This window comes from Onychostruthus taczanowskii, unplaced genomic scaffold (genome assembly GCF_017590055.1).
Source record: "Onychostruthus taczanowskii isolate IOZ18803 unplaced genomic scaffold, ASM1759005v1 scaffold89, whole genome shotgun sequence".
NCBI classification, from domain to species: domain Eukaryota; kingdom Metazoa; phylum Chordata; class Aves; order Passeriformes; family Passeridae; genus Onychostruthus; species Onychostruthus taczanowskii.
Genome location: NW_024506882.1, coordinates 2,802,588 through 2,817,954, shown reverse-complemented (window position 1 = coordinate 2,817,954; position 15,367 = coordinate 2,802,588). Strand labels below are relative to the sequence as shown.

Below are 15,367 nucleotides of genomic sequence, written 5' to 3'. Positions count from 1 at the left end.
GATGGAGAGGAGTTGTGTGTTAAGCTGCTAATATAATAATAAAACCACCTCAGACTGGTTCCCTCAAACTTAATTCATGGAAGCAAAGCACTTTTAGGCTTGACTTAATACCTTCCCAAAGTTATTCCAGGATTGCTACAATGCAACTGTGGGTGTTCTAAACACACCTACGCTGCCAGAGCATCAGGAAGGATGTACTTAAAATCCTTTAATTTATCTAATAACATCTTTAGCAGCTTTTTGTGTAGGTTTAGCATTGTAATGGAAATGCACTCTTTGGCTGGATATAGAGCTGCTGTGTGGAAATGGAACACGTGTACAGCACTTGGAGCTGGGGGGAAACACTCTGACCTGCTACACGCCCTGGAAATGCACCTTTCTCTTGTGTCATTGGTCACTGCAGTTAAAATAATACCTAAAATTTCAGGTATGTTCATGGCTCTGGGTATCCACAGACATTGCTGTGCTCCCTCCCAGACCCAGGCAGAACAGAAATTCCTCCTCTCTGGGCTATTTTTTCTTTGCTGTTTAGGTCCTGAGTCTATTTTAGCCACTGCTGTTGCCCCAGTTCTTAACCAGGTTCCCTCTTTGCCCATCAGGGGATGTTCCTGAGGGTTCTTTACAAGTGACACAAAACAAGTTTGGTTTTAATAAAGAGTTCCAGCACTGAGCTGGTCAGGACTTGGACTGGAAGGAAGCTCAGATTCCTGCGGGTGCCCTGCTGGTAACTGCTGGAATAATTCTTCCATCCCGGGCACTGCAATCTCTCTCTTTTTGGGGAATCTCATGTAACACGAGCAGAACCAGCATCACTGCACGACAAACCTGCTCTTTGTGAGCCAAATAAAAACAGAAAAGACAAGACAGGAAAGCAGCTCCTCCACGTGCCAGCAGCAAGGGATGAGCCAGTGTTTTCCTCCGGATGGGAATGGGATCAGAGCCCTGAGCTGGGCTGGGCAGTGCCGGCCTTGAGGCAGCTGATCCCCCCCAGCAGCTCGGAATGCCTGCCTGGGAATTCCAGGGAAAACCCTGGGGTGGATGGGGCCCTGTCAGAAGCCAGGACATCCCTCTGGGTGCCATGGATGGCTTGTCCCCTGGCAGGGGCTTGGAGACCCTGGCAGGAAGCCAAAGACACTTGGGATTTCCAACTTAACCCTCGTAGCAAATTACCAACCTTGTATGAAGAATTACAAGTCACAAAAGTTTAAGCAGCATAACAGTAGTTGTCACAGGGTGAAAGGTGGAATTTTGAAGATTTTTACCATAGGGGTCTAGGAGGCAAGGTGGAAGGGACTTGGGCATTGTCCTGTCTTTCTTCCTTCTTCTTCCTAGCCTCCATCTTCTGGGTGATGGTGGCACATTTAGATTGGTCTAGAGTAGAAGTAGACAGTCTAACATAGGTGACAGGTATTGGAAAATAACTGTAAATAAAGCATACATAGTTTTTAGTATAAAGAGAGCCCCGCCTCAGGACAGGGCAGTGTGCCCTTGACAGACCTGCAGATCAGAACTCTGTGGGTCTGAGAGAAAATATTTTGGATAATGGATAACAAACAACCTAGTCAATACAAGCTGCAGAATTCTGACTCTTTCTTTGAAAGAACTCTCAGGTCATCAGAAAGCAGGAAACCTGAGAGGGCCCTAAAGAGGTGCAAGTGCTCCCTGTGTGACTTCCAGAGCTTCCTAATAGTGTCAGACAAAGCTATTTATTGTTCATCTTATCCTTTAATCATTTATTGATATGTTGAACAAAAGAAATAGGTTAAGGAAATGTTGGTATTCTTTGCCTGTTCCCTGGATTTCTGCCTTGGAATTCTGTTGATGGATGGTTTCTGGGCTGAAATTGGCTCTGTGTCTCTCTGTGGCCCTGTGACAGTGGAATGTCTTGGGAAAGACACCATCACCCCAATAAAATCTGTGGAAATTGGAAATTTCAGGCTGTGTCAGCAGGAGACACCTGGAGAAGTTGGGGCTGACCAATGGGAAATGAAAAGTTATACATAAATTAAGAGGTATTAAATTCCTCTTGAATGAGAGATTGTACATTAAAGTGGCCTTGGCTTGCTATAGATTAATTAACCTTGGGGGATACCAGGTTTAATTAAATACAGTGAGTTAAAGCCACTTCACTCTGGGTAGAAATCATTCCTGAGGGAACTTTTTTTACCTTATGCACATCAGCTACCTGTGGGTTAACCTTAACTTCCAGTGCCCCTTAGAGAGCCTTTGGACACTTTGAAATCCAAGGAATTCAGGAACCTGACTCCAAATCTTAGGAGAAACTGGACTTAACTTGAGTTAAAATTGTACCATATATATGTAAAAAATGTACAGTTGTGTGACACTCTGGAGGGTTCAAATCTAGATTTGAAAAGAATTTAAATAGAGGTTATGAACTGAAACATTAAAACTTAAGAAACAGGGAACAAAGGAGTGAAAGAGGGCGACCAAAACCCTTCAGTGAGTCTGGGGTCTTACTGCAGGGCTCAGGCAAAGAAAAACCTTGGTGAAAAACACACTCATGTTACCTTGCTGAATCACACTAAAACATCTTTTTGTGGTTTCTCTTTTTCCTTTCCAGTAATTGCCCTTCATTCCTGGCCTCTGCTTTAGCCAGAACAACTTCAGATGAAGTCCTGCAGAGCGACCTCTCGGCACATTTCCTGCCCAAGCGCGTGGACAACGCCGACGGCATCATCCGTAAGTGCCCCCTGAATTCCACCCCCTGGGTGGGGGTTCTGGAACAGGAACACCCCACAGGCATGGAAAAAGGTCCATGGGGAGCTCACCACCATCCTGCTAGAGCTGCAGGTCTAATTTCTCACTCAAACCTTTGGAATCACTCTTTTCAGTGCATTTTCATGGCTGTGTCTGATGGCCCTGCATCTCAGCATTTATACAATGTGGTTCTGCTGGCAAGTGCCAGTTGTCCTCCCTCATCCTTGGAGCAAAGTCAAATATATGTGGGAAGAGATAATTTAATTCTGAATTATTTCCGTCAGTGTGGTTTTTACTATGGCTTGTAAGGTTTTTTTTTATGGTTTTAGCAAAAGGTAGTATAAAGAGATTTTGTGATTAAAAGGAAGAAAATTCCTTTTCCTCATTTATCTGTGTTGGCTGACAAGATTTTTGCAGCCTCCAGCTCAAGGTCATGCACCCTAACTCATTTCAGGAGTGTGATGGCCTAAATAACCTTGAAAATTGTCTGGGTTGTTCATTACAACAAAGACCAATGTTTCTCACATCTATTAACAGGAATTCTGCCATTTGATCTTGAAAATACAGTCCCTAAACCACTTTGTCCATTTTCTCCTTTTTTGATTAAAAAAAATTCCTGTAAATTATTCTGGGGATAAGGAGGATCTATAAATCTGGCTCTTCAAAAAGGAACATTTTGCTGTATTCCCCAGAGGCCCTTGGAAACCTGAGGAACAGAAAAACATGCTCTGGGTTCCCTTTCTGTAGGTATTGCTGCCTCCTCCTGCTGAGCAGGTAAATGGAATAGATTTGTCATTGTTCTGGCTGAGCAGCCTTCATTAATTTCAAATTGAGATCTCTGAAACTTGCATAAATATTTGACAGTCTCCAAGGAAATGTTGACTAAGCCTCCACACAGAATATCTACAGAATTTAACAAAAAAGGAAAAAAAGAAAGGAAAAAAAGCCACCACAAAACCCTCACACCTACAGAAATTGACATTTAAATATATCTAAGGCTGTAAGACACAGAGGCAAACACAGATTGAGATGGGAAGAGACTGGAGCAGGTACTAAGAACAGGGCTCCAGATGCAGTTTGTTGAGGTGAATTGTCATAATGAGGGTACTTGGAAATAAAATATCCCTTTGCTGATGCAGTGTGAGTGTTAAATTGTGAGGATTTAAGGGGAGAGGAAGAGAGGAAACATCCTCTGGCCTGTAGTAAAGCAAGAGCTTCATACAAACCCTGCAATAATCTAAATTCAAATAATCTAAGTGATCATTTTCCAAAGCAGGACATCAGCTCAAGTGTCATAGAATGACAGAATCACAGAAAGGTTTGGGACATTAAAGATCCAGTCCCACCCTGTCCCATGGGCAGGGACACCTTCCACCATCCCAGGTTGCTCCAATCTCCATCAGCCTGGCCTTGGGCACTGCCAGGGATCCAGGGACAGCCCCAGCTGATCTGGGCACCCTGTGCTCCATCAGGGCTTCATCAGCTACCAGGGCTGGTCTGGTCCAGCAAACCCAGACAAAAGTGGTGGCAGCAGCTCCAGCCTGGAGACCCTTCCAGGGGAGTCCCTTGAAAAGCCTGGGCTGGGTGCTCAGAGGAGATCTGCCCTCAGTGGTGCCACACAGGGAGATTTCAGTGCTTTGGAAGAAAGCAAAGGAAAGTGTGGCAGGTGGTGAAAATGGGATTTCTACATCTTGAAGTTTGATGCTCAGAGTTCACTGTGCCCTGGTGCTGTTTGAGCTGCTGCAGAATGTGAAACCAAGCTGAATTTCACTGCCTGGCTTTAATATTCAGTTCTATGTCAGGTTTTTTTATGAACCCAGAAAGATTTTTACTCTGTGTAATACAAGGAGACATTTACCTGATTTGCCTCAAGTTTGAATTTGCTGAAAGATAAAAAAAAAAGCTATTTCAAATTTCCTTAGTGGCACATTTCACTCTGAGAATTGCAACGTGACAAATCATGTCCTGTGCTTAGGAGTGGTGAAAGCAGTTCTTGGTGTGGAAAGAAATGAGAAACTCCATGACAGAAGAATGAAAATCTTAAAAGAAGAAAAACTGGTTGGAGGCCACAAATGTAGGATTGCAAGATTAGGGGTCTGTGTTTGGGGTGACCATGTATTTTGGATGTCTGAGTCACAGGCCATGACTCTTCTCTTCCAGCTGCATTGGGGAGGAGCAAGAGATTTTCCATGAGACCTGAATGATGTTGGATTTCTTTTTTGAAAGGTCAGATTAAGGACATTTAGGTTTGGGGTTTGTTTCTGGAGGAAGAGAATCACAAGTTTGGCTTTGTTCAAGGAAGCACCTGAGGAGGCTGGATAGCAGGACCATGTGACCTGCTGGTGGTATCAAATTTCCAGGAGATGTCACAAAGCAAATCATAATATCCATTACCCAGTTGTTCCAGGTTCTAGGAGATGGATCCTAGAGATCTCCAAAGAGATCTACAGCTCCTAGATTAGGGAAAACCTTGGTCTTGGTTCTGACCCCTTTTGTCACACTGGCCATGTTATCAACACAGCTCATAAAACATGGCACTAAAAGCAGGATCTGATTCCTGGTATCCTTTCTACCCTCCTTCTGCCCTGTCATCTTTGGGAACAACAATGCCTGGGCTGGATTTCCCACTCACTGTGGTGCAGCTCAGCATTACCTCCAACCTTGGGGATTTGGGAGCAGCAGGAGGGAAATGAAATTCTCCGTGACACAAGCGCAGTGACAGCTGAGTCAGCTCTGGCTCAGCGTGGCAGCATTAACAATTGATGAGTAATTTCCAGCTATGAGGGGGTGGTTTTTATTGTGGCATTTTATTATTCTCCTGTTTTGACCTCACGAGCAGTTCCTGATGATGCTGACACCACGCACGGTCCCCTGGGAAGGGCGGTGAGGATCTCAGCAGGGTCCCTGAGTTCACTGCCACCCTCCTGCAGAGGTGCCACAGGTGACTGCCACGTGCCCTCTTCCCTTCACCCCTGCCCAGTGGGGAGGAATGGGAGAGCAAAATCTGTGGGCTTTCCTCTGGAAAATAGAACTGGACACCTCAGGTTGGACATGTTCCCTCTTTAAATCCATTACCCAAAGAGATTTCAGGTGGCCCCAGTGAGAGCAGTACAGGTGGGGTGAGGAACCCCCCCACTCACACTGTGGCAGGGGTGGGATGACCCAGCTGTTTGATTTCCACCCCTTGGTTTTAAAGCTGTGTGATCAAGGAGCCAAGCTTCCTTCTGGTTGTTTATCCAGTGTATTTTCAGCTTAGTGCCTCTTGATTGGACCAACAGAGCTGGGACAGTATCTTCTTCCTAGGGTTCTTGGCCTCCTGGTCACTGTAGACCTAGGACAGAAATTTGTAAATGCAGCTTTTAGGCTCTTCACAGAATTCCTGTAAACTGAATTCCTGAAACGGAGAGATGCTGCAGCTCTCCCCTCTCCTCCCTGCACGTGAGCCCCTCCTCCTGCAGGAGTGATTGGCACTCCTGGATTGCTGCTGTTCAGCTTTGAAGATCCCTGGCTTTGGTGAGCCATCATGAACAAAGAGATTTGGATGTGTTCAGCTCTGATGCTGACTTCCTGTTTTCCTCTCCTGAATTTCAGAACAAATGTCAAGTACCTGAGTTTTCACATTTTAAAATGATAATTTCTCAGGAGTGCCAGTTCAGCATTTTCTTCAATTTGAGGCCTTTATGCTTTTCTCATTTGCTCATGCAGATTTCTCTGACAGACCGTTGTCAGGAATGTGGGAATAATAGGAAATCAGGAAATAGCTCAGAAGGCACCTGTGCACTGCTGAAGGAGCACAAAACGTCTTAAAATTACTCTGCTAATTTCTGCAGATTGTTTCCACTGTCTTTTCTCAGCTCTGCAATGAAATGGTGTTTAGAATAGTGAATTTGGTCCAAACCCAGTGTGTCATTGTCATGGAGGGTGGGACTGGTAGGTGGCACCCTGTGCCATGACACAGTCCCTGTCAGAGCTGCACCACCCTGGGCAGGGCCACGCCAGGGATCCAACACTTTCGTGCCTTTCATTTTCTCTGCTGCTGCAAATGAGTTCTCCAAAGGCACAGGGAAATGTTTAAGTTAAAAAGACAAACAAACAATGAGCTGCTTACTGATGAATGCTGATTATGGTGAGTTTGGCTTCTCCTTTTCATGCATCAGAGCCCAGAATTTCCCTGCTGACATCAACTGCTCGGCTAAAATGGTTTTGTTTCATCTTTCTAATGTATGCAAGGGAGAAAACTCTGACTTAATAACACTCTCAAGGCTTTCATTTGTGGTCTGTGCCTTCCTCAGAGATCGAGACGGTGAAGTTGGCCCGTTTAGTTTACAGCAAACTGCACGAGATCTGCAGCAACTGGGTGAAAGATTTCCCCCTGCAGCCCAAGCCCCACCGCTACTACGAGACCTCCATCCACGCCATCAAGAACATGCGCAGGAAGATGGAGGACAAGCACGTCTGCATCCCTGACTTCAACATGCTCTTCAACCTCGAGGTGAGCACACAGACACAGCTCCTGTGGGTCGTGGTTTCCATCCTGGGAAAGCAGGAGGGTTTTCCACGGAGGGAGTGGAGGGTGATGGACCTCAGGAGGGTTGGCAGTTGGTTGCCTCACTCACTGTTCATCTCTGAAGGCACTTGGCAGCTGGGGGTGGGTCTGCTCTGCTTTTCAAGCTTTCCTCTTGGGAGGAAAAGCAAAAATAAGGAAATTGAGTTAAAAAACACCAAACAAACCCAAAACTTACAGGACTATGGGGTGCAGCTCACACACGATTCTAGAAATGTGAGTAGTTTGGTGGAACTGGGGCCTGTCTTCCCTTCCATTAATTTCATGATGTGGCCATTGGTTGGACACTCATTCTTGCTCTCCCTTGAGGTATAAAACTGGACACTCAGGAATGGAAAGTAAAGGAAAATGGCAAGAATTTTACCTTAAGGATCAAATTGCTGCATAATTACTTCTTTATTACACCCTGTCACTTTAATAACCATCTTCTGCCCCATCCACATTCTTACCTTTAAAAGATATTAATGCAAACAGAGGCAGATGTTTCCTCTGCCTGTCAATTGTCAGCTTTCTTATTCCAATTTGTGTTGGAGCCCATTACCTAAAAATTACAATGTGCAAATATTCCAGTCACTGAGCTGGCTGTCAAGGTTGAATTGGCTCTGTCAGTGGGTTGGTGTTGTGTGTGTGAATAGGCACTGGAGTTGCTGTCTCCTGGTACCACGTTGTTTCTCTGAACAGAGGAGGGGAAGCTGAGAAAACTGCCTTGAAGATGAGTGATTTTGCTGTATTTGATTTGTGAATGTAATCACAATTTTCTGATGAGAGAGCACATGCAGTTTTTTTAAACACAGGCATCTAAGATGATGTTTTAGATTTAAGGAAAAAAGAAGAGTGAAAGCAGAGGCTGGTTGGCTTCACATTTTAACTGTGCTGGCATTTCATCCCTGGTGGATTCCAATCATGATGTAGACTTCATGCAAACTGTATTGGATGTTCTTCTCACTCTGTGGTTTTTGCAGTCACAAAATCTCCTGCACAATTTGATGAGAATGGCACTTCCTATTTGAGTTGTGTGACTGAGCTGTAACAAATGGGACCTAAGGAACACTGAGAGCACTACACATGGGATTCTGGCATCTCGTGCACTTTGCAGGTAGAATTCAACAGGAAGGTGGAAATTTCCCACTGATGCAAGTGCAGGTGGTCAGGGTAGTTTGCTTTTCCAGTGGAGGCTCTGTCTGTAATTGCAGTTTCATGAGGACAGCACAAATCCCAAGTTCAAAGCTTTAAGACAATCCAATGAGCTGTTTGTGCTGCTTTCACCTGAGTTTTTTCCTCCCTGTGTTTCCTCTGGCAGGACCAAGAAGAACAAGCTTATTTTGCAGTGTTTGATGGTCATGGAGGAGTGGATGCTGCCATCTATGCCTCCATCCACCTGCACGTGAACATGGTCCACCAGGAGATGTTCCAGCACGACCCAGCCGAGGCTCTGTGCCGAGCCTTCCGCGTCACCGACGAGCGCTTCGTGCAGAAGGCAGCCAGGGAGGTGAGGCACTGAGAGCATCACCCTGCAAATCCTGCCTTGCCAGAGAGGGGCTCCAGCCACAGCAGAATCAGTACAGAGCTCTCCATGCCCCACTGGTGGCTTTCTGTGCTTCACATCCCATAAAAATGTCAGCTCCACATCCCGTAAAAATGTCACGTCCTGCTTCTCAGAGCTTCCAGCTCCTCTGAAGGATGCTGCTGCCATTCCCACACTCACCTGCCTACCAGGCTCAGCCCTCAGGGGCACAACACACAGCTGTGTCTGTCAGCAGCAGGAGCAGGCCCAGCAGTGCCCAGCTCTTGGCAGGCAGGTCCCATGCCAGGGATGTCATGGAGCACATTTGTGTTCAGCCAGGTTGGCTCCAAGGGGCTGTAGTGAGCAGTCGTAGCTGTAGGGAAGCACTGCCTGTTCCTCCCTGGGAACAGGCTCTGTGCTGCAGTTTCAGCGTGTTCTGTCCCTGAGTTAAGGAAGAAAATGCTTTGAAATGGAAATGTATTTTTTTCCAGAGTCTGCGCTGTGGAACCACCGGGGTGGTGACTTTCATCCGAGGGAATATGCTGCATGTGGCTTGGCTGGGGGACTCCCAGGTCATGCTTGTGAGGAGAGGCCAAGCTGTGGAACTGATGAAACCCCACAAACCAGATCGAGAGGTGAGAAGGGCCTGTCTGAACACCCCTGGGCAGTGACCAGCACAGGTACCAGCTTTGGGGGAGCGCTGCCATGCCAGCATCTCTTTGAGCAGCAGAGCATGTTCCACTTATCCTGGTTTGTTTGGATCTGTGAGCAAATCCTTTGTCTCGTGGGGGCTGCCACGTTTGTGAAAATCCAGATGTTGATGGGAGTGTTGAGTGTGTGATGCAGCTCTGACTGCTCTGTCTTGTGCTGCTCTCTCTTGTGTTGCTGTTCAGGATGAGAAGAAGCGAATCGAGGCCCTGGGTGGCTGCGTGGTCTGGTTTGGAGCCTGGAGGGTGAACGGGAGCCTCTCTGTCTCCAGAGCTATTGGTAAGAGAGAGCCTTCATTCCTTTTTGAGACTTGCTTTGCTTTTTAACTATAAAATTTTAATTTTCTAGTCATCAAAATTTGACATACAGCTGAACATAGACCTATGAGCAATAACCTCTATTTTTCCCCCTACAGTCTGAGGGAATAATTTCCAAATAATTGCTTTAACTTGGGGTAAGAGTCATTGGCTCCACACTGAGTCAATAAGAGCTGCTGGAAGCTGTGGCTGCAAACCCACAGTTGTGTTTCTCTGCTGTTCTTCCACAGGAGATGCTGAGCACAAGCCATACATCTGTGGGGACGCAGACTCTGCCTCCACGGTGCTGGATGGCTCTGAAGACTACCTCATTCTGGCCTGTGATGGCTTCTATGACACAGTCAACCCCGATGAGGCAGTCAAAGTGGTGGCTGACCATCTGAAGGAGAATAATGGTGACAGCAGCATGGTAGCACATAAATTGGTGGCATCTGCTCGGGATGCCGGCTCCAGCGACAACATCACCGTCATTGTGGTGTTTCTCAGGGACATGAACGCGGCGGTCGCGGTCAGCGAGGAGTCGGACTGGACAGAGAACTCTTTCCAAGGTGGGCAAGAAGACAACGGGGAAGACAAGGAGAACCATGGAGACTGCAAACGGCCGTGGCCCCAGCACCAGTGCTCAGCACCCGCAGATTTAGGCTATGAAGGACGAGTGGACTCCTTCACCGACAGAACTAGCTTAAGCATAGGCTCCAGCGTTAACCCCTTGGATGATCAAGGCTATTTAGACCTGACAAAAACAGAAACTAGTACACCTCAGAGTGCCAAATGTCTGCCACCAGTCCAAGTGTTTAGTCCTGGCATACCAAAGAGCGCGGGTTCCATCAGCAGCTCCCCGGTGAAGAGCGAGGCCCCGGAGCCCAGCGCGTCCTGGGGCTGCGGGGGGAACCATCGCGGGGAGGACGCCCCTCTGAGCCCGGGGGCTGCAGGGCAGGGCATCTACAGGGTCAGGGGCTTAGCCCCCATCTCCTTCGGGCTGGAAGATGAACTGTTCAAATCCTTGGGAAAACGAGCTGCGGTCCCTCATTTCCGGCTCTGCAACGGGAAGAGGCGGCGAGGAGCCAGGCTCAAACCAAAGTTTCACACGCCGCTCTGGGCTCAGGAGCCTTCCCAGGGAGAAGGATCCGGCCTGCCCTTCCCTGCCCGGGGCCGCAGGAGCAGGAGGGCGTTGGCCCGACCCTCCCCGTGGCGGTGGCTGCCCAGCCACGGCTCTTACAGCGAGTGTTCGATGCGAAGACAAAGTCATTGTATACCAGACCCACACCTTCATCAATGCTGTAAAATGTAACCACTCCCTCGTGTTCCCCTGTCAGACTCCCAAAGTAGACATTCCCAAAATAAAACTGGCATCATCAGAAAGTGAAAAAAAAAAAAAAAAAAAACAAAACCGAAAAAAAAACAACAACAAAAAAAAAGAGGTGGGCATTTCCGAACTGTACTCCAGTCCCCTGCCAAGCTCCACCCCTGTGTAAATAGAACTAGGAATTAAGCAATGTAGTTGTTTGGATCTCTAACAAAGTTTGGTGGTGGTGCCACCCCCAGCAATGCCGCAGCCGCCCGACCACCCGCACACACGAGTGTCCAGCCACATCCAGCAGGGAGAGCCCAGCAGCCGCTGCACGAGGACAGACAGCGCCAGGGCACGGTCCTTAACCACGCAGAAGGTTGCACCTGCCTGAGAAATGTCTGTGGAGCAATACTCAAAGAACGATCTGGGTTAGAACTGCCAAATTTTTTTTTTTTAGAGCGGGGGGGGAAGTTTCTGTAGAGTCGAGGTGTGGGGGTTTTTTTGGGTTTTTGTTTTTCTTTTCGTGTTCTGCTTTCTGTTTATTCCAGGTGAGCGTTAAGATGAATTAGAAAATTACATCCACTTTTGCAGGTAGACGACTAAAAGCCATACAGGGTTTACCAGGTACCTTAGGAATGGACACACTAAGCTCCTGCTGCTCTGGTCTCACACTCCCATCGAGGTACAGACTCATAATTTACCTTTTTTTTTTTTTTTCCATGTAATATAAAATGCGGAGTATGAAGAAAACTTTTCTTGCAGTTTAAAAAAAATATATTTCCTGTGGCTGGAGGTGCAGTGTAGGGAATTTCGTATCTTTCTGGTGCTTTTAGTGGCATTTTTCTCATTTCTCAGTTTAGGAAATTGTTCTCATTGAGTTGAACATGACTGTGCTTAATGCTTTGAGCCAACCTCTTCCCACCTTAACTTCATCTCAGGTCTTAAAAGAACCCAACCCGTGGAGGGCTCCAGTCCCACCCTCCGTCCCCGTCCCCGCGGAGATCAGGAGCTGTTGGATGAGCTGTGTGGTTCTGGTGAGGATTCCCAGGTGGCAAAGGCAGCATTTCACAGCCAGTGGCAGCAGGAAGGACGCAGCACCGCGGCTGTGTGTTCAGGGTGCGCAGGGATGGATGATGCCGGAGCAGCCCAAAGGGGATGCAAATGCCGAGGATGCAGCAGAGCAGGGCTGGGCCTTCAGCAGAGAGGGAGGAGCTCAGTGCCCGGGCTGGGCTCTGCTCCGGCTCCCCGGGTCCGGGAGGGCCAGGGAGGAACTCAGCTGCCCTTCTTTGCATAAGCAGCGGCCCCCAGCCCCTCCCCGCTCCCGAGGTGAGGTCACACCCTCGGGGGAGCCGCTAATTGGGACGTAAATAAGCGGCCGATTCCCATCAGCTCCACTAAGTCCAGATCCCGTTCCTACCCTCTGTTACAGCGATGCACTGGGAGGAGTATGAACAAAATAAGTCTTCATAGGCACTTAGTGAACAATTCATATCATTTTAGCAGTAACAATAGCAGTATTAGTGTTTAGCTAGAATTTGCAAGTATTTTAATATTAAGTAATCAAGAAAATTATTCAACATGACAAGATGGCGAGGCTTGAATTCCGCCGATTTCCGCTGCTTCTCTCTTTGATGCACTATTTTAAAAGCAATCTGATGAACAGCAAAAGGCTTTGTGAGCAACCAGGAGTTGGAGTGTGGCTTTAGATTCCTTTGATCTTTTTCAGACTTTGTTTTAATCTTACGGGATCATTGGCTCTTATCTGCCATCTTATTCTGCCTTAGCTGTTGTCAACGTTCTCTTTAGCTGCAGCTTCTGTTCCAAGTCAGATTTACCGAGGAAATTTGAGAAACCATGAAATGGTAAAATATGCAACTCTGGGGCATCTCTGCGGTGCCTTTGTTTTAAATTATTCACAGTAATAATGACTCACTGAAAGTCCATCTTTAGCTGACTGTCGTGTTCTGGAGAGAAAGGTGGTGTAAGTGCAATTCTTGATGTGAGTAAATTAGAATGCAAACCCGTCCCGGATGATAAAACTTCTTCCCAGTCTGCAGGAGCAGTTGAAGAGCACTGGACTGCATGTGTGCTGTTTTGGGAAGGATCTAGCTTTTTTAGGTGTGGATTCATAAATGGTAATTCTGCGACTCATCCCATTTATCTTGCTAGGAGAAAAAAAAATAAATCCACCATCGTAGTTGCAGTGTGGTCAGGTAAAACCATTGTATAGATAGAGCAAGTGTTCATTTCTTCACTAACTGCATATTTATAGAGTAGATAGGAACCATTTGTAAGGTAAGTCCTTTAAAGTTCTATAATATTAAAAGTAGTGGTTATTGGTCTGATTATGCTGCTCTTGATTCTACACACTAGACAAAAAGCAGTGCTTGTGAAATGCAGTGTTTTCTCTTAATGCCACTGGTGATAGGAAGTAGTTCCTTCAGTTCAAACTCCTGTGCCCTTATCTGCTGCTTGCTGACGTAAGCAATAATCCCTCTCTAACGGTATCTAAGTGTTCTGTATCTCGTACCTTGATCGTCTATCTGGTGACAGTGTAAAATATTAGGCTAATAGAGAAGTATCTCATTGTATTTATTAACTGTTGATACTGAGATTTAGTCTGTGACCTGTGTTTTGTATTTTTATCGTGTATCTTAGTGGTGGTGAAAATTTGTACAACGAATCTTTCCAATAAAGAGCTGAAGTATCCCTCATCCGCGTTCACACAACCCCGCATCCCTCGCGGTGACCGTGGTTGCAGAACCAGGAGGTAGCAGTGACAACATGACTTTAGTTTTGTTCTGTTTCACTTGTGGTGGTTTTGAGGAAGGGGCTCGGGGCTGGTTTTGCCTGGAGCTGCTCAAAACTCGCTGGTAAGCTCTTGACTGTGAGCGCCGCGGGGCTTTTCCAACCCTGAGCAACGTGTGCGGTGCAGAGAGCAGAACAGCACCAGGGCAGGGAGCTCTTCACCCATTCCATTTGCACTAGAGGTGGGTGGAAACGCACGTGTGGAACTTTTCTTTACCTAGAAGTGCCATCCATTGTCCTTGCGAGTGAGAACCGTTCGTAGCCGAGCTGCGGCGCCGCGGCGCTGGAGGACAATGTCCAAGCAGACTTTAACTTACACCACGTTTCTGGTGGTGCATCATCCTAGAAACTCCGCCTGTTTTTGGAGCACTGTGTGTCAGTTGTCCCATGGGCAGATGAGGCACAAGGAGTTGTGTGCACAGACATGGCTGCTGTAGTTCAGGTCCGCTCTCTCCTCACCAAATCCTCCCGACCCCAAGATTCTGCGGGAATAAAGCAAAATGAGAAAGATTGGTCTAAATTAGGGCTGTTTTAGCACAATTTCTTCACTCGGCACTCAGTCACATAAACAAAGCCATCCAAGGGGATACTGCAGCTTTGTTCATGTCTGTAATTTAGGGCAATCTTTCTTTAATTCACATCCTCTTTGCGACAGGAACAAAACTTTCTCCCCTCGTATCATGTGCAATAATAAGGAAGCATTAACAGGACCTCGGAGCCCGATGTCCGTGCCCCTCTCCAGCCCTGGCACCCCAGCCATGGCACAGCCCTTGCCAGCATTAAAGACAAACAAGCCCCACCTGTCAGGGTCTCGTACAACCCTTGTCGTGTCCGGTCTTTCCTCTCCTTCCCTCTGAAGACACCTCGGGATGAGCACGGGGAGGTGGCTGAGCTCACCCCGAGTGCTGCTGCTCGTGGCCAGCCAGGCACGGTCTCAGCTCCTGGGTGCTCCTGCTGACCTTTCTGTAGTACCTTGTTCATGAGACATGTTCTTTATGAAGTGAATAAATTCAAGCTAAATCATGTACCGGTGTTGGGACTTTTCCATTTGCAATCTTGTTCTACAGTTCACCCGCCAGTTTAGTTCTAACCATGTATTAGTCATCCATATTTTATTTATGAAAGCTGTTTATACAGGAAAAACTGTTGAAGTTTTACCAATATCTTAATAAAACTAATTTAAACCACACTCCAGCTAGTCTGGTTATTGAAGAGCTAACAAAGGCAGCGAGCAGCTGTGCCTTTAGTGTGGTGAAAGGGGCTTTCCTTTGTGGGACGTGGAACTGGAGTTTCCCTGTTGAGCTCTGGCTCCCCCGTGGCTGCTCAGGGCCCATCTCTGTGGCCAGAAGGGATGGGGCTGCTATGGCACAGCCCAAGGATCAATGTCATCCAAGCCCCTTTCCCAACCAGCTCTGAATAAGCTGCCCATAAAAGGTGAGCAAAGCAGCAGCTCCTCT

The 15,367-nt window shown here is 47.1% G+C and overlaps 1 protein-coding gene across 3 annotated transcripts in view; it reads left to right on the top strand.

Annotated features, from left to right (window-relative positions):
* Nucleotides 1-15,099, top strand: part of PPM1E (protein phosphatase, Mg2+/Mn2+ dependent 1E) — a 63,717-nt gene extending 48,618 nt beyond the window's left edge. For 2 of the 3 annotated variants that reach the window (XM_041425258.1, XM_041425256.1), the window contains exons 2-8: nucleotides 2,582-2,700; nucleotides 7,011-7,210; nucleotides 8,583-8,771; nucleotides 9,278-9,421; nucleotides 9,680-9,773; nucleotides 10,042-11,784; nucleotides 12,041-15,099. In XM_041425258.1, coding sequence (XP_041281192.1) covers nucleotides 2,582-2,700; nucleotides 7,011-7,210; nucleotides 8,583-8,771; nucleotides 9,278-9,421; nucleotides 9,680-9,773; nucleotides 10,042-11,102 — 1,807 coding nt within the window. In that variant the 3' untranslated portion in view covers nucleotides 11,103-11,784; nucleotides 12,041-15,099. The remainder of the gene's footprint in view (nucleotides 1-2,581; nucleotides 2,701-7,010; nucleotides 7,211-8,582; nucleotides 8,772-9,277; nucleotides 9,422-9,679; nucleotides 9,774-10,041; nucleotides 11,785-12,040) is intronic. The other variant, XM_041425257.1, reaches the window with a different exon arrangement.
* The last annotated feature ends 268 nt before the right edge of the window (nucleotides 15,100-15,367 follow it).